This window comes from Poecilia reticulata, chromosome 22 (assembly GCF_904066995.2).
Source record: "Poecilia reticulata chromosome 22, P_reticulata-male-v2, whole genome shotgun sequence".
NCBI classification, from domain to species: Eukaryota; Metazoa; Chordata; class Actinopteri; order Cyprinodontiformes; family Poeciliidae; genus Poecilia; species Poecilia reticulata.
The window spans coordinates 25,788,604-25,812,879 of record NC_088851.1 but is presented as its reverse complement, the minus strand read 5'-3'; the positions used below and the strand labels follow the sequence as shown (position 1 = coordinate 25,812,879).

General features: G+C 39.0%; 1 protein-coding gene across 1 annotated transcript in view; it reads right to left on the bottom strand.

Moving 5' to 3' along the window:
- Positions 1–5,805: 5,805 nt before the first annotated feature.
- rnf144aa (ring finger protein 144aa) overlaps positions 5,806–24,276 on the bottom strand; it is a 34,846-nt gene continuing 16,375 nt past the window's right edge. Inside the window, exons 3-8 of the mRNA XM_008399849.2 lie at positions 19,478–19,582; positions 16,815–16,875; positions 14,999–15,215; positions 14,600–14,747; positions 13,682–13,771; positions 5,806–10,350 (exon numbers count right to left, since the gene is read on the bottom strand). Coding sequence (XP_008398071.2) covers positions 10,219–10,350; positions 13,682–13,771; positions 14,600–14,747; positions 14,999–15,215; positions 16,815–16,875; positions 19,478–19,582 — 753 coding nt within the window. The 3' untranslated portion in view covers positions 5,806–10,218. The remainder of the gene's footprint in view (positions 10,351–13,681; positions 13,772–14,599; positions 14,748–14,998; positions 15,216–16,814; positions 16,876–19,477; positions 19,583–24,276) is intronic.

Here is a 24,276-nt window from a genome sequence, read left to right as displayed (position 1 = left end):
AAGATCCTGATGGCGAAAACTGAGTTATTAGAATCAGATCTGCAGCAGGTTACCATGACGGCAGGACTTTGTTCTGATTGGCGGCCTTGTGGCCAATCACGTGAGGATACAGGATTGTACAGGAGTGTCACAAAATCCTGGAGGCGGAGTTTCAGAAAGAGCAGGAGCTTCTTAAAGAGACAGAGACCCAATTTCACAGCGTTAAATCAGGAAGTCTATCCATTCATCCATTTTCTTTACACTCTTGTCCCTCAGTGGGGTCAGGAGGTGCTGGTGCCTCTCCAGCTAAGGTTTCGGGCGAGAGGCGGGGTCACCTGGACAGGTCACCTGGACAGGTCGCCAGTCTGTCGCAGGGCAACACAGAGACACACAACCACACACACTCACACCTAGGGGAGAGGCCAATCAACCTGACAGTCATGTTTTTGGACTGTGGGAGGAAACTGGAGTACCTGGAGAAAACCCACCATGCACAGGGAGAACATGGAGGCTCCATGCAGAAAGCCCGGGAATCGAACCCAGAACCTTCTTGCTGCAAGGCAACAGCTCTACCAACTGCACCACTGTACAGCCCTCAATCAGGAAGTCAAATTAAGTTATATTTGATATATATAGCATTTTTAGAACACCTGACGTTACCTGGTTGTGTTAATGTCATTATGAGCGTGTTAAACACGGTACTGCCCCTTTAAGAGCCGTTTGGGACGGAAAGACCTGAAATCCCAACTAATCACATGAGTTAACTGTAGCCTGTAGGAGCAGCTGAAGATTTTGATCAGGCATTTATGGGAATAGTTTTGGTGTGAGTCACATTCTTGGTCCCGTCTTCAGTAAACGGGACAACTTGTTGTCAACGCATCTTTTCAGGGGGAACACTTTGGCAGACGCCATCACCGCCCAGCACTAAATTGCCTTGTAAATCACAGTGGCCAGGTAATAAAGCCAGATTTGTGTATCACCGGGAGTGGAGACTGTGTCTGTCTTGTAAATTTAATTAAACAGCAGGTGCAAAATCAGGTCATATGGCTTTGATGTGCCCCATGTGAGAATGACGACCAGACAAAGATTCAGATACGAGCCGCATTAGCATATTTCTGCATGCGGTGGGCGGCTTGTTGCGGCGCAGGCCGAGGCTCGCCGTCACCGTGTACGCCATTAAAACTGACCAAATTAAAGAGGATCCAAATTAGCCGTCACCTTCAGCTTTAATGGATGGAAAGCAAAAAGAACAAAAACTGTAGTTAAATGACTCTTGATTGTGTAAAGTGGGCATAAACACAGTGATTAGTGACGACTGGAGCACTTTCAGAATAATTGGCTCACCTCTGTACTGTACGGCAGCGATAATCTGCTCACGACTCCAAAAGCAGAGGAAACTCACCAGGAGCAGAAGCATTTATGGTGATAAAAACCAGGTGGATCAGAAACTCACCGCCTCTTTTTGACCAGTTTTTAGGACAAATATCTTGGTCCACCTGCGTTGCTGCAAAAAATAACTCTTCAGTACAATAAGAGAGAATGTTTTAAGTGAATAATTATTAAATATTGTTATGGAAAAAAAATATTTATACAAGTAAAAAACACAAAAAGAAATCAGCCAATGAAAAACTAGGTGCAGAATTCAAAAAGTGTTGTATTGATTGATTATGTTTACATCGACTGGGTAACAACGGCTCAACAGATGAAACCATTTCAAAAAATGTTTTTAATTATTGTTGAAAAACCAACTGACTGGTGTTTTTTCCAACTTTGCCATAATTTGCTGATGTAAATATCAGTCTGAAAGGCTAATAAATAATAATAGATTCACATATTTGTTGAAATTGCCACCATGTTGAGACAGTTTGCTGTCTGAAGAAATGCACCAAAACCAACCAATCAGAGCCAAGAGGCGGGTCTTAGCGCTGTCAATCAACCTGATCTACTTACTGATAATGTGCTAATGATAGGGAAACAACTTAGAGTTACAGAAAAACTGCAGTCATCTGTGGCCATGCTAACTAGCTTTAGCATTCATGACGGAGGGTGATTGACAGCGCTATGACCCGCCTCCTGACTGACTGGCTGTTTCTAGTTAGCACTGGAAGAAGGCAGAGGTGCTCATTCTTTCACAGATTATCTGTCAGTATTTAGTGAGTTTTAACCCATATTTAAATATATATTCCATAAAACCTTCACACTGCAGCTGAAATCAAACTCAAAAAGTTAGTTTTGTCTGATTCCAACTGTGCTACATTTGCACTAGAAACCAGATCAAAAGTACTTGGTAGTTTTTGCAGTGGGTAGTAATGCAGATCTCCCTCAGGCTGATGTGCAGTGAAGCCAGAAATCATCCTGTGATGGCGCTGCTGACCTGTGACTCTGTCAAAGGGCTGTCTGCGCTCCAGAAGGCCCTTCGCCGCGCTTCGGTTTGAGCTAACCGCGCGTCAGCCGCATCAGTTGACCTGTCTGCAACACCTCCACTTGTTCCTGTTCTGTTTTTTTTTCACTGGGAGGAACTGGTTGATAATTACCACCTAGGATGTAGCCATCTGTGCCGCCCTTTCACGGCCTGTTAAGCTCGCTTTTCAGAAAGTTTACTGTTGACAGAGGGCAACGCTGGAGAGGAGCGAACGCTGGAGAGGAGCGAACGCTCAGGCGGCGTTAAAGGCAGCGGTAAGCAGGTGATTTACAGGCAGGAGGAAACGGAGTGGGTGTTGAGTGGGAAACGAGGTCGTGTGCGCTCATTAATGGGCGGGGGACTGTAACAGCCATGGAGGTAAATTAAGGTTTCAGTGATTTCAAAACCACGAAGGTCTTCAGTGAGAACATTCCAGCTGTTTAAAGTCGACTTAATGAGATGCAGCAGGAAAAACCTGGCAGCGCAGAGCAAACCTTTACCACAAAACATTCACATTTTGGACATTTTTCTTCTTCCACTTGGGTTTCTACTGCTGCTAAAAGCAGTCCAAGAATTAAAAGAAAAAAAAACAAACAAAACAAAACAAACAACAGACAAAAGAAACATAAAAACCAAGAAACCAAATGTCCAAGATGAGGTCCAGGACATCTACAGGCAGAACTGACCAGACTGAAGCCTCATGTAAGAAATAATGTGTGCAAAAAACTTTAATAAATGTGTTTTGTTTAGCCCATAGACCTAACCTAACCAGTTCAAGAAGCATAATAAGTCACATTTAAACTACCGACTTCATTAAATAAAATAAAAATACAAAAAAAGCACAAATTTTTGTTTTTTTTAAACCTGCTTATCCAACAAAACTTTAATAAATCTGCAAAATATTGAAGATATTTAAACAAAAAACGGTTTTGGACTCAAGGCTGATGAAGAAATGTTTTTTTTCTTTTTTTTTGACAAAAACCTGATTCGTTTGGATGCTACTAAATATTTCTAAACCTTTAAAACAGTCATAGTGCGATTATTTATTCTCATTAAAGGGAAGTTCACTGTGTAAACAGTCTTCAGCCACTTCAAAATAAGAGCATGAATATGAACGTCTAACTAGTTGAAGAAATATTTAGATAATAACCAAAACTTCAACAAAAGAAGCTGAACTTTAATCAGCTAACAGTTTTCAAAACAGCAAAGTGAATAAGTGCTTTAACATTTAGCTAAGCTATGCTAGGTAGGTGTGCTAGCCGCTTTTCAAAGTTAGCAAAAACGCTAAAGCTGTATCAAGGCATGCCAATTAGCATTTATTTAGGTTTGTATTTTTAATATTTTTGCATTTTCCTGCTAAAATATGCGCTGCAGGTTTAGCTTCAGCTGAAATGTTTAGCAGATGCTTATTCTTTATTTTCTATAAATGCTAGAGAAACTTCTAATCACTAATCAAAACCACGATATCTCTGGCAGTTCTAATTTCAGCTTAAATGATAAGCGATAGCTTGTTTCTACAAACGGTTACTTCATAAGAATCTTATGAGTTTGGATAATAAAAGGAAAATATTCACACTGAACTTTACGTTTGACCTCAGATTGAAGCAAAAGTTCACAACCTCTTATTTTTATTTATCCCAGCATGAACTTTTTCCCTCCTTTTTCCTGATCTGCAACGTTTCATAAAACCCGTCCATCACTCACAGCTGCCTATTGTCATCAGCCACAGGGGACACCTGTGTGTGTGTGTGTGTGTGTGTGTGTGTGTGTGTGTGTGTGTGTGTGTGTGGTAAAGAAGCGGTTTTCAACAAGCTGTCAGATATCTGTCACCTTGGCAGGATCTGTGTGGAAACCCTCACTGTCAAAACCTGTCAGATTTCCCTGAGTCCTTAATGAGGGAAAGAGCCGAGCTGAAACCAGAGGCGCTGACGTGAGAGTGTGTGTGTGTGTGTGTGTGTGTGTGTGTGTGTGTGTGTGTGTGTGTGTGTGTGTGTGTGTGTGTGTGTGTGTGTGTGTGTGTGTGTGGGGAGCAGGTTGAGGGAACAGGTGCGTTGCTGGGAGCTGTACTGGTGCAGGGAGCGGCAGGGTGCACAACGTCATCTCTGACAATTTCAGTCCCACTAATCAAACCCACATCAGCTGCCAGCAACTAAACACACAAACCTGATGTCGTATAAAGAGCTCTTTGAAAATAATGCGTTAAAAAAACCCAAAAATAAACAAAGTATTCTTTGCAAAGCTCATCCTGACGCTCACCTGATGACAGAAACGAGTTCTGCTGAGTTTCTCTGCAGCCCTCGGCGAGCGGTACTCCCACAAGGTCGGCGAGATTTCCCAGCAGGCCTTGCAGACGAGGCTCAGGTGAACGACTGCAGGCAGAAAAACCGGGAGAAAGGAGGGAGAGTCAGGGAAAAGAAACACAACCAGGTAGACGAAACCAGCAAGAAGGTAAATAAAAAAGCTGAAGTAGGTTCACCTTCCAGCAGGAGGACTGGAGATATTATGGGATGGATTGAACCGAAGCAAAAACAAATAAAAATGATCTTAACGAAATCACTGAGGAAAAAACCAACTGCAGAAAAGCAAGATAAAGTGAATTTAATGAGGATGAGCTTCATTAATCAGCATCCGGTTGGACTGATCTATGACAGCAAAAGGAGATTTAAAACTTTAGAAAAAATAAATCTTACAAACAGCTGGAGAGGTTCACACTGCAAAAGTTTCTAGAGCAAATATCTGAGCTCATTTGAAATCAGACAAAACTAGTTTATAAGCAGCTTTCAGCAACATCTGAAAGAAACTTTTAAACTTTATTGACTTGTTTTTAGTCCATAATTAATTAATATTGATGAAAAAAGTAGCATTTCCAGGTAATTTGACATTTTCCATATCAACCTTAATGTTTCTGCTCAACTTGCAGCAGTGAGTGGATGTTGTTGTTGTTGTTGACAGGAAGCTCTAACGGCTCTCTGGTTCCCTCTTCTGGCAGAAAGATCAGTGAATAACAACAATTAAATATTACTTCTGAACGGTGAATGATTATTAAAACACAAGTTATCGCTCTGTTGTTCTGAGCAGCTGCAAAACTTTAAGTTTCCCCCATGAGAAGAAATGATAAATCATTAATCATGTCGTGTTGCAACATGGCGACTTTACTGCATGCTGGAGTTTTATCACATTTTTACATTTCCTATGAAAATCAGCTAAGATTTTGCATGAATTGTAGTTTTGCAGGTTATAAAATGGTGACGTTACACTGTAAAAACACAAAATATCACCAGGTATTTTTGGTCTAGCACTTAAAATAAGACAGAAATAACTTAAAGTAGCTTTTCAGGAAGACATATGAGTTTAAGTTATATTAAACTCATATTTAATAATCCCAATTTAAACAGCTTTAAGAAAGTATTTACAAGAAAAACAACTGTACTGAATTAAAATTTTAATCTTATTCTACAATTGTGTATTTTTTACAGTTTTTCTTTATGCATCAAACATATTTAAGGCCTTTGGTAAAATGTCCTTCATGGTAGTTTAACTTGTTTATTTTTATCTGTGGTCTTTTGAGAAAGACAAAGAAAAATTAAAAAAGACACAAAGAAAACCATAAAAAAGAAGAAAAATAGGAAAAACTGCAAAAAAAGACAAAGGAAAAACAGAAACAGAAGGAAAAAACAAACAAAAAAGACAAAGGACAAAAAATGAAAAGTGACAGAAGGAAAAAGAGAAAAAGAAAAAAGAGAAAAAGAAAAAAGGAAAGTACAACAGAGACATTTTGTTCCCAAGAGAAAAAAAACCAGAAACTTTTTTCCCATCAATCTTCAACAACCGACTGAAAACATTCCCGTTTCTTCCTGAAAACTTACTGTAAGTCAGTTTCGTCCTATTTAAACTGTCCCAGGTGCTTTAGAGTGAAACTACGCGGTGATGTTCTGTGTTTTTGCAGCACAGATGATGAGTTTAAAGCGTGTCTGTGATGTAAGGGCTGAAAGGCCTGAAGTCTGAGCAGCAGGACGCTGGGCAGCAGGGTGCAGCAAGGCGGGCCTCCAGCCAGCACACATGTGACGCTCTCATTCTCCACACGGAGCAGGTGCAGCGGCCTCCATCCCTTCCTGTTTCTGCAGACTCGGAGCTTTTATCTGCTCCTCCACCAGGTGATTCAGATCAATCCCCGCGCCTCCTGGCACGCTCTCCCTTCAGATAACGCATCGGCTCCGCTGCACATCCACAAACTCTGTCGCTATGGCGCCCGCAGATGGCGACTTCCTGTGGTCTCGCCCGGCGATTGGCGGAGAGACTTCCAAGCGGAGAGCAGCTGGCGAGGGGATGATGCATCGCCGAGCGTTTGCACTTTCATTTTCAGGGTTGTCTTGTTAATGCTCCCGATCCAGCATCTGGCAGGAAGTCGACACAAAGGCAGAGAGGAGAGGGAGAGAACAACCTGTTCTCTGGCAGACCTCAACAAAAGGCTGACACGTGTCTGATGAGCACAAAGAGCAGCACAAGAACAGACAGAGCTGCCCAGGATGAAGAGAAGACGCCTGATGCAAGCTAAAGATGTGAACACCGCCTGCGAAAGGTCAATAACCAGAAACGGGGAAAATTACAAATGTTCAATCCGTTCCGCTGCTGAAAATGTAAAGCTGCAGAATATAACTTCTATAAAAATATGCTTTTTACGTCTCCGTGTTGTGGCTGTTTATGAGACAAATAATCTGTGGAAAGGTTGATGTCCTCCAGCTGCTATCGCCATCTGAAGAAATGCACCAAAAACAACCAATCAGAGCCAAGGGGCGGGTCTTACCGCTGTCAATCAACAGCATGTCAACAGATTCATTTTCCATTAGCAGATCCAGTGAAGTTCTGCCCAGCTGTTCTGACTTTCAGACCCACTTCAGGGGTTGTGCTAGCTGTACCGAGCCCGGTACCGAGCAGGGTACGGTTAGCTCAGCTGGGCAGAGCGTGGTGCTGGTACCACTGAGGTCAGGGGTTCAATCTCTTTACTTCTTTGAAGTTATTCAAGAAATCTGTAGTGGTACATTGTGAAATGTGACCATGATGATGAAATAATTCAGCATTCTTTAATATTTACACATCAGGCTTCTTCAACGCTAAATGCTAATATCGCTAACAGGAAGTCCAAAACAAAGATGGCTGGATGCGTACTGACGGTCTCTCCTGCTTAAAGAGGCTTTTATGGGGTCAGAAAACGTTTTATTTAGGAACCTTTTTCCTTTTTTTACACAATGACAACACACTGATGACATCATAGAATCAACTTACAGTAAAGGGCTTGTCAACGAAGCCTTAGCAACACATGCTCCCTGGGCTGATTAGCATCAGAGGATTTTTACCTTCAATGCACCGGGAGGCCTGCCTGGTTTAGGCCTTTTAAGGCTTTCACTTTCTATTTGGCTAAACTGTCAAATCTTTCCACAACAACGTGGATACAAAGTCCTCTGAGCCGATAAGTTGCTGCTAAACTTAAAGGGGAGCGCCACTCAGTTTCAGGTGATCAGAGAGCAGGGGCGGAGCCACGGGGTGGCTGGGGGGGGACCGCATACCCTCATATTCTACATAGACTACATGTCAGTAGAAGGGGTGAAGCATATTAACCAAATTATTCATGATTAATTATTATTGAAGTAACCATCAACTCATTTTAAGTGTTTTGTTAGCTGTAGCATAAAAAAGGCATTTGCTGAAATAACACAGAACAGTGATTGAACCAAATCCACCTGCTGCATTAAAAAAAATTTGTATTTTATTTTGCAAAAATGTGTCATTCCCATTAATTAACAAGAAATTATAGCTAAGTGGCTAATTTTTCTTCTCTAGTCCCATTATTAGCTTGATGTATATGATGTTTAACAATAATATGGAAAATCAGCTTCAGCCAACTACACAAAAAATATATACATAAGGGAGCAAAGAGGGAAATTAAACAGTTATTTGCAGTTTGTAGTCAGTAATTTTGACTTTAAGTTGAACAGTCAGCTTAACGGCGCTAAAAACAGAGTTTTATAAGCTACGCTAAGCTAAAACAGGCTAATCGTGTGGTTAGCCACTGTAGCAAACAAATCTATGCTAAGCAGATCTATGCGTTTTGGTTGGGTAAAATAGTTTGAATATTCAAGTTTTGCCCCTATGTCCATGAAATTTCAATTTTACAGTTTGTGTTCCTGCCTGGCCCCCCAAGAAAAAAAATCTAGACACGCCCCTGCAAGACAGATGGGGGGCAAATTTTATTTTAACCACAAGAAAAAAAATATATATATATTTATTAGATTTGAGTGGCAATCCTCTTTAATACGTCTGGCTAACAGCTGGAAAAAGACTGTAATATACAAGACACACGACTCTCAGCACGGTTCTAGTAAAAGCGCAAGATTATAAAACATTGACATCATCGAGAGGACGTGCTGTACAGAGAGCTGACATGCGTGGCGCAGCTCTCCTCTGCTACCGGCTGAATCTGTGGAGCTACATCGAGTGAGGCGGTAAGGCAGGGGTGTCCAAAGTGCGGCCCGGGGGCCATTCACAGCCCTTGGAATGATTTTCAGTGGCCCTTTCAACAGTAACCTGAATTTGGTTTTGTAGTTCGGATACGGATTTAAAAACTATTTTAGGGTGAAATCTTAAAATGTTTTAAAAGATTTTTGCTTTTAATTTATTTACCAGTAACTGGGGTTAAAAACGTCTTTATTACTGTTTAATAAACTCTTCAAAATGAAGCAAGAGCCATAAAAAGCCTGGGCCTCTCGCAATAAATCAATTCATAGCAACAAACTCAATCATTTCCATTTGCATTATTTATCTTTTTTTTATTTTTTTTCACTAAAAACTGTGAAAAAGTATTTAGTCTCACTTGCCATTTTTTTAAAGGACAATTTTATTTGTTGTTTGTATTTATTTTTCTTATTTATTTTGGATTTTTAAAATATTCCAGATTAATTAAAATTTAAAGTTTATTCATATTAGAGAAAGTGCCGCCTTGTTTTTGATACTTGAAAATGGACTCAAAGCAACAATATTATCATTTATCGCGATAATTTCTGGGACAATTTATCGTCCAGCAAAATCAATAATATTTAATAAAATATTTCAGAATTTGAATAAATATAATCCTTTTAACTGAAGTTTCTTTTATTTTAGAATATAAATTGCTCCCTTTGATAGGTAAACAATTCATCATTAACATTATAATTATTGTTTATCGTGATAAAATCTGGGAAATTTGTTTTACCTTGAAAACGACGAAAAATGTAGAAAAATATCAACTTGAAAAATTTACAATGTTTATTTTTTTTTTATCTTTCAAACCTGCAAAACCGTTTTATGTTTTTAATATACAGTAATTTAAAAATCTGACTGCTATCATAACAATATTTTTTGCAATAATAACGAAATACAAAAATACTAAAGTATTTCCAGCGTGCCGTTTCTGGCCCCCCTGCCGACCGTTTGGACACCTCTGCAGTGAGGGAAAGCTTTAGTGTTTACAGAGCAAAAAAGGTAAAAGTCCTTCAACGGGCGGCGAAGACGTCCGTTCAGCAGTCCAGGAAATGTTCGCATCCGCCCAAAATAATTACACCACCAAAAACAAACAAAAAAAAGAAGAAGAAGAGCAGACGTTCTTCGCATTCCCAAACCGTCCAAAGTTTTCCCAACGTCTCAGCGGAGGACCGGCGTCTTTTCCGTCCTCCTCATGCAGAGCGGCGGCTGCTTCAGGCCAGCTCGGAAAAAATGAAGCTCTCTCAAAGCTGGTGGGAGGAAAACAGAATGGAAAAGTGGTGAAACTCGACGGGAAGAAGATGCGCCGCGGCGCCGCGGGGCGCTTAGGTCGGCAGCGGGTCGTCGTCGCCTTTGCTGCATTTGCACTTGCAGCAGAGGACGATGGGCGTGGCCAGCAGGAGGAAGGGCGAGGCGACCAGCAGGAGCAGGCCGAACCCGGCGAAGATCCCCACAACCTGGCGGGGAAACAAACGTTTTACTGGAGCATGCATTTAAAATGTCTGTAGAAACGTCTTTTTGTCAAGAATTAGATTCAAAAAGGGACTTTTTTAGATAGAAGGATAAAGTTTAGTAGCAATATTACCAGATAAATCTGTTTCTAAAGAAAGCAGAGCTTCGTTATCAGATCTGGTGTGATTTGCTCGTCTAGTTTGAGATTCTTTCTTCTAAATAAAAATAATCTGATGCTGATGTGTTAAAAAGTGACGTTTTTTTGAAGTATAACTTCACAAGACGCTCAACAAGTTTTTACATTTTTGTGCAGGACAAAAGAATTACTACTCGATTCTTCTAACGTAATGAATGTAATGGCTTTTCTCGTTTTGTTGCGTCTTATTTAATTAATTCTCGTAATATTCCGACTTCATTCTCGTAAATGAATGTTTTCCTTCTCATCTTATAAATGTTCTTCGCAGGATTTCAGAAAATTACCTTTACAAGAGTCATTTTTATTCTAATATAAATCAAATAAACTTTACAGAAGTTACACAAATTCTTGAAAAAAAGAAAATTTATAATAATAGATAAAGGCCTGTTTTAGGAAATTTGTTGCCATTTTATTTTTTTTTCTTAATTTAAAAAAAAATAAATATATACGTAAAATATGCTTTTTTTCTGGGTCATAAAATTATGTAAAAAAAACAAAACAAGACCCAGATCCAACCTAACAATAAGAAAAACGGATCTAAAAGCTTATTTTTAATGTCACTCTATGAAAATTCAATGCAAAGATCGTTGGATTAAACGGACCAACATTTCAGCAGAACTACAAACTGATGCAGGAATTAATGCAAAAGGAGCCCCAACCAAGTACTGACTGGATTTAATGCAAGTCTGCTGACATTTTTATGCTTAAATAACTTTTTGTGGTCTGATGAAATATTTAAATTCACTGAGAAACTGAGTTCATTACCTTCAATAACCCCCTGAATTATATTACTGTCTGTGGAGTTTATGAGATTCACTTTTTGAATTTAATCATGGAAATAAATGAACTTTTAAAGATATTCTATAGAGATGTTCAGTTGCTAGCATTGGGCAGCAGGGGGCAGCAAAGGGACGTTAGAATCAAATCCTTATTTATTTTCTCATTTCCCTACAAAATAAAATAACATGAACTAAATATGGGCAGAAAAGAAAGAAAAGAAAGAAGGGAAGAAAGGAAAAAACAAACAAAATGGAAAAAGGAGGGAAATTAATAATTAATATTCAAAATGTCTAATAATCTTTGGCTAAAAATGATCAGAAATTAACAAAAGTTTATAAATATTAATGTAATAAACTAAAGTTTAGCATTTTTCCATTTTTTGTTGCTTGTCTACCACAGAATGAGACAAAAAAAAAACTACCAGTAATGTTTTTAGATCCATTTTTTCTTTATTTGATTGGAAACTTTCTAAAAACATTTCAAAACCTAAAGATAGAAATAAAATGGCGGTTTTGCACAAATAATACATTTCAGACTGTAGATCTTGTAACAGCTGTGGCTCTAAGTGAGTTTTATTTTGCTGAACTGAGGAAAAAATATGATTTTTAGGATTTTAGCAATTGCAGGATGTTGATGTAGAGAAAAGAATAGAGGATAAATTTAGTAAGAAATTAAAATTTCCAGATCTTTTTCAGACTATATATGGCAATTTTACAGCAAATGTTAATGTGAAACGATAATATTGTTGTTTTGAGGCCATTTTCACTGGAGTAATAATCCAAGAACACATCCTCAAAGATCAATTTAAATTCTAATGAGCATTTAAATTCGGAACTGGAAGACAAGTTAAATATCCAACATAAATTAAAAAAACAACAGAAACAAGTAGAAATGAATTATGAAGTCTCTGTAAACAAAACTATTCTTCAATAAAAAATACCAAAACTCCAGACTGAAGACATTTATCAGGTAGAAAACAGAAAAACAATAAATTATGCAGATGGAAATTACTGAGCTTGTTTTAATTTATCAAGCAGTTACATTTTTTAGTGTAACTTATTTAATTCACCACTAGGGGGAACCAAAGCACAACAAAATGAACAACTTGGGGAGTGAGAAGAAAAGACGACTTGGAACTGAAACATGTTTTTCCTGCTGGTTTGGAGACAGGAGGACATATTTAGGATTGTTGATCATCTTTCAGCGTTTTATTTGTGTTTCTGGTAAACAAACCGTTTCTTCCTGTGAAGCACAGGTTGGACCAGTTAGCCGGTCTAGACGCTGTTCTCTGGTTTAGATTATTCAGAGACTCTGCTGTCCTGCAAACGCGCTCATCCTGGAACATTTCTCGTTTCTGGGGAGATGAGAAGCAGCCGACGGAGGGAGAAAGCTGCGGCAGGATGAAGTGCAATCACATGACTCAGCCTGGCCCGCTCAGAACAGATGCCGACGTGTATGCTAATGCCGGAAAATAGCAAGTATGTCGGACACAGTGACGCACCGCGCTCTGAATAGACAACGCCGAACTCCGAAGGTGAAACTTCAGAAATGAAACCATCTGTGGGAGATCGAAGCACATTCTTTCTCCTGAGTTTACTTTACGCTTCTCTCTGAAAGTCAACACAACTTTAAAGTTGGAGGAAGTTAGCAGGATCCACAGATGTTTGATAATTAAAGCCAGAAAGGAAACCGTCTGCTGGATGCTTCACCATGACGACCACTCAAAACAAAACCAGTGATACTGGAGAAGAAGTCCTGGGTCTAGTCAAAGCCCATCTTGATCTCATTTAGGTTCAGTCTGATGATTTAAACACTGCAAAAATACAAAATCTTACCAAGTATTTTGGTCTAGTTCTAGTGCAAATATCTTAGGAAGCATGAAATAAGACAAAACTAACTTCAGCAAGATACGAGTTTGTTTTAAGTCAATAATTCTTTACTATTTGTAAAAGCAGTAGTTCCAGTCTTCAGCAGGAGCGCCACATGGAAATAAATAAACAAATTAACTGCAGATATTTAGCCAGCTTCGCCAAGTATATAGCAGTTAAGTCATCCAGCCACCAGGGGCGCTGGAGGGAAGCCGTCTCTCGTTTTCATCCCAAAAAAGCATAAAAAGTTGATCTGGAGCCACCAGATTTAATTTGGAATCCGGTTGTTTGGATCTTTTTGTTCATGGTTGTTAATTTTACAGCTAAAATGTTTACAGGTTACAGTTTTACAGCTCTTCAGTACATTTTTGCAATTTAAGTGAAGTTTATTGTTTTGCCTGTTCATTCAACACCAGTTACTAAAACGTGTCTAAATCAGATAAACTCCAGGACATCAGAGAAACAAGTGTAGGAGCAGGAAAACGTTCTCACCTGTGTTCTGTGCCAGATCACCGACGCCCTGGAGTGACCCAGTTTGTTCCGACACGGGCCTTTGTCATAGTGGATCAGCAGGAAGTCATCCTGGCACACACACAGTTAAATAGCATCCATTAGCAGCCTTAAACACGTCTAGATGCCTCCTCATGCAACCAGCTGAAGAATCCACAATCACATTTATCTCTTCCAATGAACCGAAGTGAAAATTTAAATCTTCTCTGACCAGTTCATTTATTTTCTAAAAGTGTATTTTTTTTACAATTGGACCCATAATTCAAACGCACAAAACCCAGCAAAGTATTTTTGTCTACTTTCAAATGCAAACATCTTACTTCACTTGAAATAGGACAAAACTAAGTTTTCATGTACATATATGAGCTTGTTTTAAGTTAAAAAAAATCCTTCATATTGATGAGAAACTTCTATTTTCATTGCCAGATTATTTGATTTATAAGTGTAATAATCTACTAGTAGAACTAGAACTTTTTCATCAATATTGAGGATTTTTTTTTTAAACTTGAAAACAAGCTGATATATGTACATGAAAACTTACTTATAAGTTAGTTTGGTCTAAATAAACAGACTGGAATTCCGCTTGGGTTGCTAGGCAACGGGCGGAAGTCTCCTGGGGTTGCTAGGCAACGGGCGGAAGTCTCCTGGGGTTGCTAGGCAACGGGCGGAAGTCTCCTGGGGTTGCTAAGTAACGGCAGAGAGCCAGTCAATAATTAGTAGATTTTCAAAAGACACCAAAAAGCATCAACTTGTTGTCAAAAACAGCCGGGCGTGTTTTTTTTTTATCTTGTCTTTTTAAGCGGTTCGTATTTTTTGAGACCCACATGGAAAAACGAAAACATAACAAAATGTGAATCTTTCCCAGCAGTTTCCCTTTAAGGTAAAACGAGGCCAACTCACATCCAAGGACTCCAGGCAGTACCAGCAGAAGGCGTGTTTGCAGTTCTTGCACATCATCTGGGCGCAGCCCTCGTCCCTCTCGATGTAGACTTTACATTTGGGGCAGCGCTTGATGGGGGCGTCGTCCTCTTCGTTCTTATAGAAAGAGCTGCAGACCAGCAGGAACCCAGTTACATTACGTCTGACTGGCTTTTAAAATAAAAGCACATTAGTTTTTTAAATGTGCTTCAGAATAATGTGAATTATTATTTGCAGATTACAATGCAAATAATAATTATTTTAAAGTCATATTACAAAATAAGTGTCAAGATGTGGAACTTTTTTTGTTCCACAAAACCAAAAACGAGCTTTAGACCGTCAGTCGTTGTTGTTCTCCTGATGTTTCGGGGCTCCTGGTACCTGTTCTCCCCGGGGAGGAAGGAGGCGATGGGCGGGCTGCTCTCCTGGCAGGCCTGCCCCGGGTGCCAGGCGGCCTTGCAGGCGGAGCAGAACTCCAGGGCGCAGACGGCGCACTGGACCAGCTGGGGCAGAGCCGGGGAGTCGGTTTCCTTCAGCTGGCACACGGCCTGGCAGCTGGAGGACGGGCACCACGTCCTGCACGGGTCCAACAGAACCTCTGGAGCCACAGAAGTAAATACATCACTGTTTGAAAAGCTAAATTATGTGTCTTTGGATTAAATGAACTAAATGGAAATTCATATTGTTTTAATCACTGCAAAAAGGAGAAACTAAGCAGTTTCCGAATGAAGGAGGGAGTTAGGAGCTTCAACCGGCCGAGGAAAAGGCTTCAGCTCTCAGGTTCTTTACTTCAGTCCATCTTTACAGGATTCCATGAAACGTCATCAGGTTTTATTCTCATATTGTGACTTTTCTCGTATTATTACGACTTTTCTCGCAGTGAGATGAGAAAAGTCGTAATTATTAAAACAGTTATAAGACTTTTTCATCCATCCATCCATTTTCTTACACCCTTGTCCCCTCAGTGGGGTCAGGAGGTGCTGCTGCCTCTCCAGCTAATGTTCCAGGCGAGAGGCGGGGTCACCTGGACAGGTGGCCAGTCTGTCGCAGGGCAACACAGAGACACACAACCATGCACACACACACTCACACCTAGGGGCAATTTGGAGAGGCCAATTAACCTGACAGTCATGTTTTTGGACTGTGGGAGGAAACCGGAGTACCCGGAGAAAACCCACCATGCACAGGGAGAACATGGAGACTCCATGCAGAAAGACCGGGGCCGGGAATCGAACCCACAACCTTCTTGCTGCAAGGCAACAGCTGACTTTTTTCATATTATTGTTATGATTCTAACATTATTATGAGATTTTCATGCATTATTACTTTTTGTTAGTAATATCACTTTTTTCGCATCATTATAACTTTATTTTGTGTTTTTTTTTTTACTTTACGTAATAAGACTTAATTCTCGCAAAGTTACGACTTTATTCACGTAATATTACTTTTTTCTTAAATAATATTGCTTTTCTTAAATGTTGCTTTGCCCTAATCATCCATCGTTCGGCAAACTTTCTAAATAATTCATTATAATGTGATGCAGTCATTTGTGATTTTAGTTATTTTAAAGCTGAATAAATATTTAGTTGACTTAATCAGCTGGAAATGCTTTTTAAACTGCATTTAAAGAATGTTTCCGTCACTTCTCGTTATTTCTATTACCTTGTTTATTTTTCATTACACTTTAAATTAATATTAAATATCTAAATGTCCAAATATGTTAGTAAAACACAGAAACACTATTTAGTTATTCTGCTGGTCGATAAATAAACTTTATTCCACTCCTTCTACAAACTATTTCAAATATTTGCATCTGCCTCCAAAGACAATTTCTCTTTTCCTACAGGGTCAAAGTTCACGGATTGTTGTTCTTCCATTTTATTGCTTCTTTCTCTGCCAGGAACCCCGAGAACCCAGAACCACGTCAGAGACAGAAACATGTTCTGGCTGTTCTGATCCAAACCAAATGAAACAACAAAAAAAGTTCATCTGATTTCACTTCAGACACAGAGAAAAAAACGATCCGTTTTTTTATACAGCGCATGAAAAATACCTGTTTCAGGCTCTAAATAATAAATTCAAACCTCCAATGAAACATCAGATTTCTGCACAAAACTGTGCAGTTTGATTATGAAGAACTTTCCAAACACGTGACTGAAATTCAAGCACTTTCAAGGTTTTCAAGGAGTAAACTCACCGCGCTCGAACTGAAGCTTCTTGTACCTCTGCATCATCTCCGTCGCCACCATGCACTCGATCTGCAGACACACCAGGAAATGATTCAGCTGACTGAAACGCAGCCATCATTTCAGGAATAATATCAAATTATTAAGCTCCAGTTTTAGTTTCTTGCTTCTGAAAACAAGAGAAATTTTAGTTACTGATGATAAATAATAAAAAAAATCTGATGGTATGATTGGAAATTTTATTTTTGCCGTTTTTTGTTCAATGAGCTTCAATAAAAAAACAGTAAATTAGAAAATATGATTAAGTGACGTGACTGTGCAGCTTAGTGATATTATTCAGTTTTATATCGGTGGCGTCAAATTTCTTAGTTTAAAAAGTTTAACATTTTAGACTTGAACATTTTCTGAGCTTCATAAAAGGGAAAATTCAAATTTCCAAGTTTTCTCCAGAAAATTTCTCAAAGATCCAGTTTTTTTCTAGCTAATTTTTAACTTTTTAAACTCAGAAATTTTCTAGAAAAGAATTACTTTTGGAGCTTAAAAATGTCAATCCTTTTTCTAGAAAGTTTTTTAGATAAACCTCAAAACTTCTGAGATTTTTGCCTGAAATGCACTCCTCCTTTTGTCCTTTCTATCTATAACATCCCTAAAACGATGTTGAATACTTCACATGTTTTTCAAGAACAATATCTTTTATTTTTTACTTATTGCCTAAACATTGATTTTTTATCACAGCAGGACCAAATCAAATTGCAAGTCCATCCCTGGATCTGATTCTTATTTTGTGGGAGGAAACAGAGAGAGGAGCAAACAGGGTTAGCCTCATTTAGTGGTCGATGCATCGAACGGTCAGGCTTTGTAAAGAAGAATCAATTTCACAGCGAAGGACCGGCTGAGAGAAGAGAAAGACGGGCAGGAGTAGCTGGGGTTTCATCAGCAGCAAGTTGATCAGATGCTAATTGATCAGAAACATAATGCTGCGGTGGCAGAACCACGATGAGCCTCTCGGTAAGGAACCGAGCGGATCCGACCCACACAGAGCGGACGGAGCTGAGCGGCAGCTTTAGAAGGATGTAGCAGGTTGCAGAAAGGATTTCTCTGACTTATAAACACGTTGCAATGTGACGACACGCCCCCAGCCGCCTGCTGGAGGGCAAAAAGCAGCTAGCTGACGACGACTAGCCATCAGGCTGTCAACACAACGCGCTAAATCTTAAACACACGCATGACAAAGAAAAAAAAAAGGATTCAGTGCTTTGCAGCTAATTAGACAACCAGATAAGAAGGTCAGGAAATAATTTTAATAAAAAATAAAACAGACGTGCTGCAGAATCTGATCATTTATAATAGGGCTGAAACGATTCCTCGAGTGATTCGAGTACCTCGATTATTAAAATTCCTCGAGGAAAATTGACCTGCCTCGAAGCTTCGTTAATTTATGTTTTATCATTTAGCGCACCGTGTTTCAGCCGGAACATTATTTGCGTTGCGCGGAGCTCTGACTTCCGCCTCTGAGTTGTTGACGGAAGCTACGTGTTAGCGGCATAACGTCCAATCTTCAAGTTCGGCCCGCGGGGATTTTACTGATTGGTGATAATTCCGGGTTTTCATCGTTTTTGTGGGACCAATAAACATCGTTAAAATGACCGGCGCGATGCCGGGAGTTCGGCAGCCTTTCTGCTCCGGAGCTGCTGGTTGAACGGCGGGAAGAAGCTGAGGAGGATTTCTACAGGTGAGCGGAGAGACTGAACACGGCGGGCGGCTGAGGGTTGATGCTTACAGGGTAAGAGCAGCTTTACGGACGAACCGCACAATAAACTTATATCATCCCGGTCTGAACAAACGGGAGGTGGAACATGGCTGGTAGATGAGTTTCTGAACGGAGGAGCCGTAAATATCCCGTGTTGCTCCCCCGGTCTACAAAACAGTAACTGGTAGGGAAGCTCAAATGTGGAAAAAATAGACTGATGTTGATATCCGATAGTAACACTGGTGTTATGGAAGATTTACCAATATTTTATTTCATAATTGTTTTTATCCGATTACTCGATTAATCGTAAGAAAAATCTATAGATTACTCGATTACTAAAATAATCGTTTACAACAGCCCTAATTTATAATAAATCATAAAATCATAATCATAAAACAAACATCAAGCCTGAAAACATGAAACTGTAACGGCCTGAACGATCAGTTCTTTGCGCGGGGAACTGTTTGCAGGTTTTTGAATCCCGATATGCCAGTAAAGCTGTTGTAAAAGTCGGTTGCTATGGCAACGGGCTTGCCACAAAGAGTGAGAGAGGAGAAGAATACGGGTGGTTTTCAGTTATTCCTCACTGGTTTTTCTGCGTTATTTTCCCTTTACTGCCCAGCACGAAATAGTTAATATCTAATCTGACTGCTCTGCAGTGAGAGGTTTGACTGACAGACCCACCAGGTCAGGTCTGGACGTTTACAGTTAACGATATTCACTCCGCTGTTGCCAACTCACCGACTTTCTTTTTATATTTAGCGACATTTCAGAAAAGAAAAAAAATTTATCTAAAAAATAATAATAATAATAATATCAGCCAAAATCAAAATCAGCTGGTCAGGCTGCTTCGTTTGCTTCTGCTTTGGGCCGGTTCTGACTAAAATCAAAAACATTTTTGGTGATGACAGTTTTGATTTTTACCTCATTTTCCTGCAAATGTCCTCTTTTAGGGCAGGCAGAGTCAGGACAGCTAATTGCAGTTTCAAGGCCTTCTTTAATCAGGAGCTCCACATACTGCTTCAGGCACTGAAAACCAAAAACCACAGGTCAGAGCTGCAGAGAAAGTATTCACACCTCACAAACCTTTTCTCCTCATGTTCCAGTGGAAATCTTCCAAAACGCTCCGGCCGTGGAACCAGAGCGTCCACAGCCAGGCAAAGTTCAACTTCAGCCTCTACTTAACTTCTTTCAGATTAGAAAACATTGCAGAGTAAATAGTAGATATCAAATATCAGAGCTCAGCTCAGACGTGTATACAGGGTCTCTGCCCTCTGTAATAATCTGCGGTGAGTGAACTCTGGTAACCGCTGCCGCCAGCCGGTTTGAGGAAACGGCGGCTAAATTTAGAGCTAATTCTTGGTCAGGCTGTAAAAGCCAACGGTTGTCTATGAGAGGCCCCAAGGGACAAAACCTACAAACTCTCTTACACGTACTGTCAAACTCTCTTTCATTCACTGTCAAACTCTCTTTCATTCACTGTCAAACTCTCTTTCATTCACTGTCAAACTCTCTTTCATTCACTGTCAAACTCTTTCATTCACTGTCAAACTCTCTTTCATTCACTGTCAAACTCTTTCATTCACTGTCAAACTCTCTTTCATTCACTGTCAAACTCTCTTTCATTCACTATCAAACTCTCTTTCATTCACTGTCAAACTCTCTTTCATTCACTGTCAAACTCTCTTTCATTCACTGTCAAACTCTCTTTCATTCACTATCAAACTCTCTTTCATTCACTGTCAAACTCTCTTTCATTCACTGTCAAACTCTCTTTCATTCACTATCAAACTCTCTTTCATTCACTATCAAACTCTTCATACTTACTCTTCATTCACTATCAAACTCTCTTTCATTCACTATCAAACTCTTTCATTCACTGTCAAACTCTCTTTCATTCACTATCAAACTCTCTTTCATTCACTGTCAAACTCTCTTTCATTCACTGTCAAACTCTCTTTCATTCACTATCAAACTCTCTTTCATTCACTGTCAAACTCTCTTTCATTCACTGTCAAACTCTCTTCATTCATTTCATTCACTCTCTTTCATTCACTGTCAAACTCTCTTTCATTCACTATCAAACTCTCTTTCATTCACTGTCAAACTCTCTTTCATTCACTATCAAACTCTCTTACACGTACTGTCAAACTCTCTTTCATTCACTGTCAAACTCTTTCATTCACTGTCAAACTCTCTTTCATTCACTATCAAACTCTCTTTCATTCACTATCAAACTCTCTTTCATTCACTGTCAAACTCTCTTTCATTCACTGTCAAACTCTCTTTCATTCACTATCAAACTCTCTTTCATTCACTGTCAAACTCTCTTTCATTCACTATCAAACTCTCTTTCATTCACTATCAAACTCTTTCATTCACTGTCAAACTCTCTTTCATTCACTATCAAACTCTCTTTCATTCACTATCAAACTCTTTCATTCACTGTCAAACTCTCTTTCATTCACTATCAAACTCTCTTTCATTCACTGTCAAACTCTCTTTCATTCACTGTCAAACTCTCTTTCATTCACTATCAAACTCTCTTTCATTCACTGTCAAACTCTCTTTCATTCACTGTCAAACTCTCTTTCATTCACTGTCAAACTCTCTTTCATTCACTATCAAACTCTCTTTCATTCACTGTCAAACTCTCTTTCATTCACTGTCAAACTCTCTTTCATTCACTATCAAACTCTCTTTCATTCACTGTCAAACTCTCTTTCATTCACTATCAAACTCTCTTACACGTACTGTCAAACTCTCTTTCATTCACTATCAAACTCTCTTTCATTCACTGTCAAACTCTCTTTCATTCACTGTCAAACTCTCTTTCATTCACTATCAAACTCTCTTTCATTCACTGTCAAACTCTCTTTCATTCACTGTCAAACTCTCTTTCATTCACTGTCAAACTCTCTTTCATTCACTGTCAAACTCTCTTTCATTCACTGTCAAACTCTCTTTCATTCACTGTCAAACTCTCTTTCATTCACTGTCAAACTCTCTTTCATTCACTGTCAAACTCTCTTTCATTCACTGTCAAACTCTCTTTCATTCACTGTCAAACTCTCTTTCATTCACTGTCAAACTCTCTTTCATTCACTGTCAAACTCTCTTTCATTCACTGTCAAACTCTCTTTCATTCACTGTCAAACTCTCTTTCATTCACTATCAAACTCTTTCATTCACTATCAAACTCTCTTTCATTCACTATCAAACTCTCTTTCATTCACTATCAAACTCTCTTACACGTACTGTCAAACTCTCTTTCATTCACTATCAAACTCTTTCATTCACTATCAAACTCTCTTTCATTCACTATCAAACTCTTTCATTCACTATCAAACTCTCTTTCATTCACTATCAAACTCTCTTACACGTACTGTCAAACTCTTACATTCACTATCAAACTCTCTTTCATTCACTATCAAACTCTCTTTCATTCACTATCAAACTCTCTTACACGTACTGTCAAACTCTCTTAGATTCACTATCAAACTCTCTTTCATTCACTATCAAACTTTCTTTCATTCACTATCAAACTCTTTCATTGACTATCAAACTCTCTTTCATTCACTATCAAACTCTCTTTCATTCACTATCAAACTCTCTTTCATTCACTATCAAACTCTCTTACACGTACTGTCAAACTCTCTTACATTCACTATCAAACTCTCTTTCATTCACTATCAAACTCTCTTTCATTCACTATCAAACTCTCTTTCATTCACTATCAAACTCTCTTTCATTCACTATCAAACTCTCTTACACGTACTGTCAAACTCTTACATTCACTATCAAACTCTCTTTCATTCACTATCAAACTTTCTTTCATTCACTATCAAACTCTTTCATTGACTATCAAACTCTCTTTCATTCACTATCAAACTCTTTCATTCACTATCAAACTCTCTTTCATTCACAAGTTATGGCGCCCTCTTTTCAAAATAAAAGTGAATCTCCAGTTTATGTTTGATTCATGTTTCTCTCCTGCGGCTTTAAAAATGTAAAACTTTGTGTTGATTTGCTAAAGGAAATCATATATCTGAAAATTAATTAATATTCTGTAAACCACAAATGTTCTACCTCTATCAAAATTGCAGACATTTGACATGCAAACAATCTTTCAGATTACATAAACAATAATTCTCTCCCTCCAGATGATGCAGGGACACCTATAAGACCAATTTTAACCGAGGTTGTAGGTATGTGTGCTTTACAGGATTTTTTTGCCTACACAATATATTACATTTTTTTCAGATACATAATGTCGTTTTGCAAATTAATTAAAACAAAGTTTTAGCCTCTTATAGCCGCCGGAGAGAAACTTGACGTGTGAATCAAACATAAACTGGAGATTCACTTTTATTTTGAAAAGAGAGCGCCATAACTTGTGCTGTAGCGCACATTAAAATCGAGTGCAGGCTGAATTTACTGCCATTTCCTTAGAGGCGGCCAGCTTTACCCCACTGATAGATGATGGTTCTGATGCTGGCTGTCGGCTTCTAAACACTTCTGATAACGCTGGCATCACTGTAGCAGCGCTAACGATGTCATTCTGTGAGTCGCTGCCGCTCAGCTATTTTCCTGACCGTGAAAACCCGCCTACTCTGCCTGGGGTCCAATCAGAAACTGGCATTTTAAGTTAACTTCCGTTGCAATCAAACTCTGTAAGAGAGTTTGATTGTGAATACAGAGAGTTTGATAGTGAATGAAAGAGAGTTTGATAGTACGTGTAAGAGAGTTTGACAGTACGTCTAAGAGAGTTTGACAGTACGTCTAAGAGAGTTTGACTGTGAATGTGAGAGAGTTTGGTAGTTTGACAGTACATGTATGAGAGTTTGACTGTGAATGTGAGAGAGTTTGGTAGTTTGACAGTACGTCTAAGAGAGTTTGACAGTACGTGTAAGAGAGTTTGACAGTACCTGTAAGAGTGTTTGACTGTGAATGTGAGAGAGTTTGGTAGTTTGACAGTACGTCTAAGAGAGTTTGACAGTACGTGTAAGAGAGTTTGACAGTACCTGTAAGAGTGTTTGACTGTGAATGTGAGAGAGTTTGGTAGTTTGACAGTACGTCTAAGAGAGTTTGACAGTACGTGTAAGAGAGTTTGACAGTACCTGTAAGAGTGTTTGACTGTGAATGTGAGAGAGTTTGGTAGTTTAACAGTACGTCTAAGAGAGTTTGACAGTACATGTATGAGAGTTTGACAGTACGTGTAATAAGAGTTTGACTGTGAATGTGAGAGAGTTTGGTAGTTTGACAGTACGTGTAAGAGAGTTTGTAGGTTTTGTCCCTTGGGCCTCTCATAGATGTCACTTTCCGTCTGTAACATCAGATGATAAACCAGAGTTTACTGAAACTATCTTTGTGGTTTTCACTGAAAATGTCACATTGCTTCATTGAATAAATAGAAATATGTCTGGATGAGCCAGAAGTGATCATAAACCAAGATCTTTTTCACATTTTATCTTTTTATTATTAATGTATTTTATCAGGATGTTATGTGATAAACCACAAATGTGCTAATAGCAGAGCTAATTTTTGGTTTATAATTTTAGCATTTTGGTAACTTTGTAAACTATTAGCACCCTCAGTTTGAAGTCACTAATAGTATAATTCATTTTTCACTTTTAGTAGCTTCACCTAAATCAATGTTTTGGATAAATTCTAATGTGCAAGTAACCAAGCTAAATTTAGCTTAGCGCTTTAATGCTTTAGCT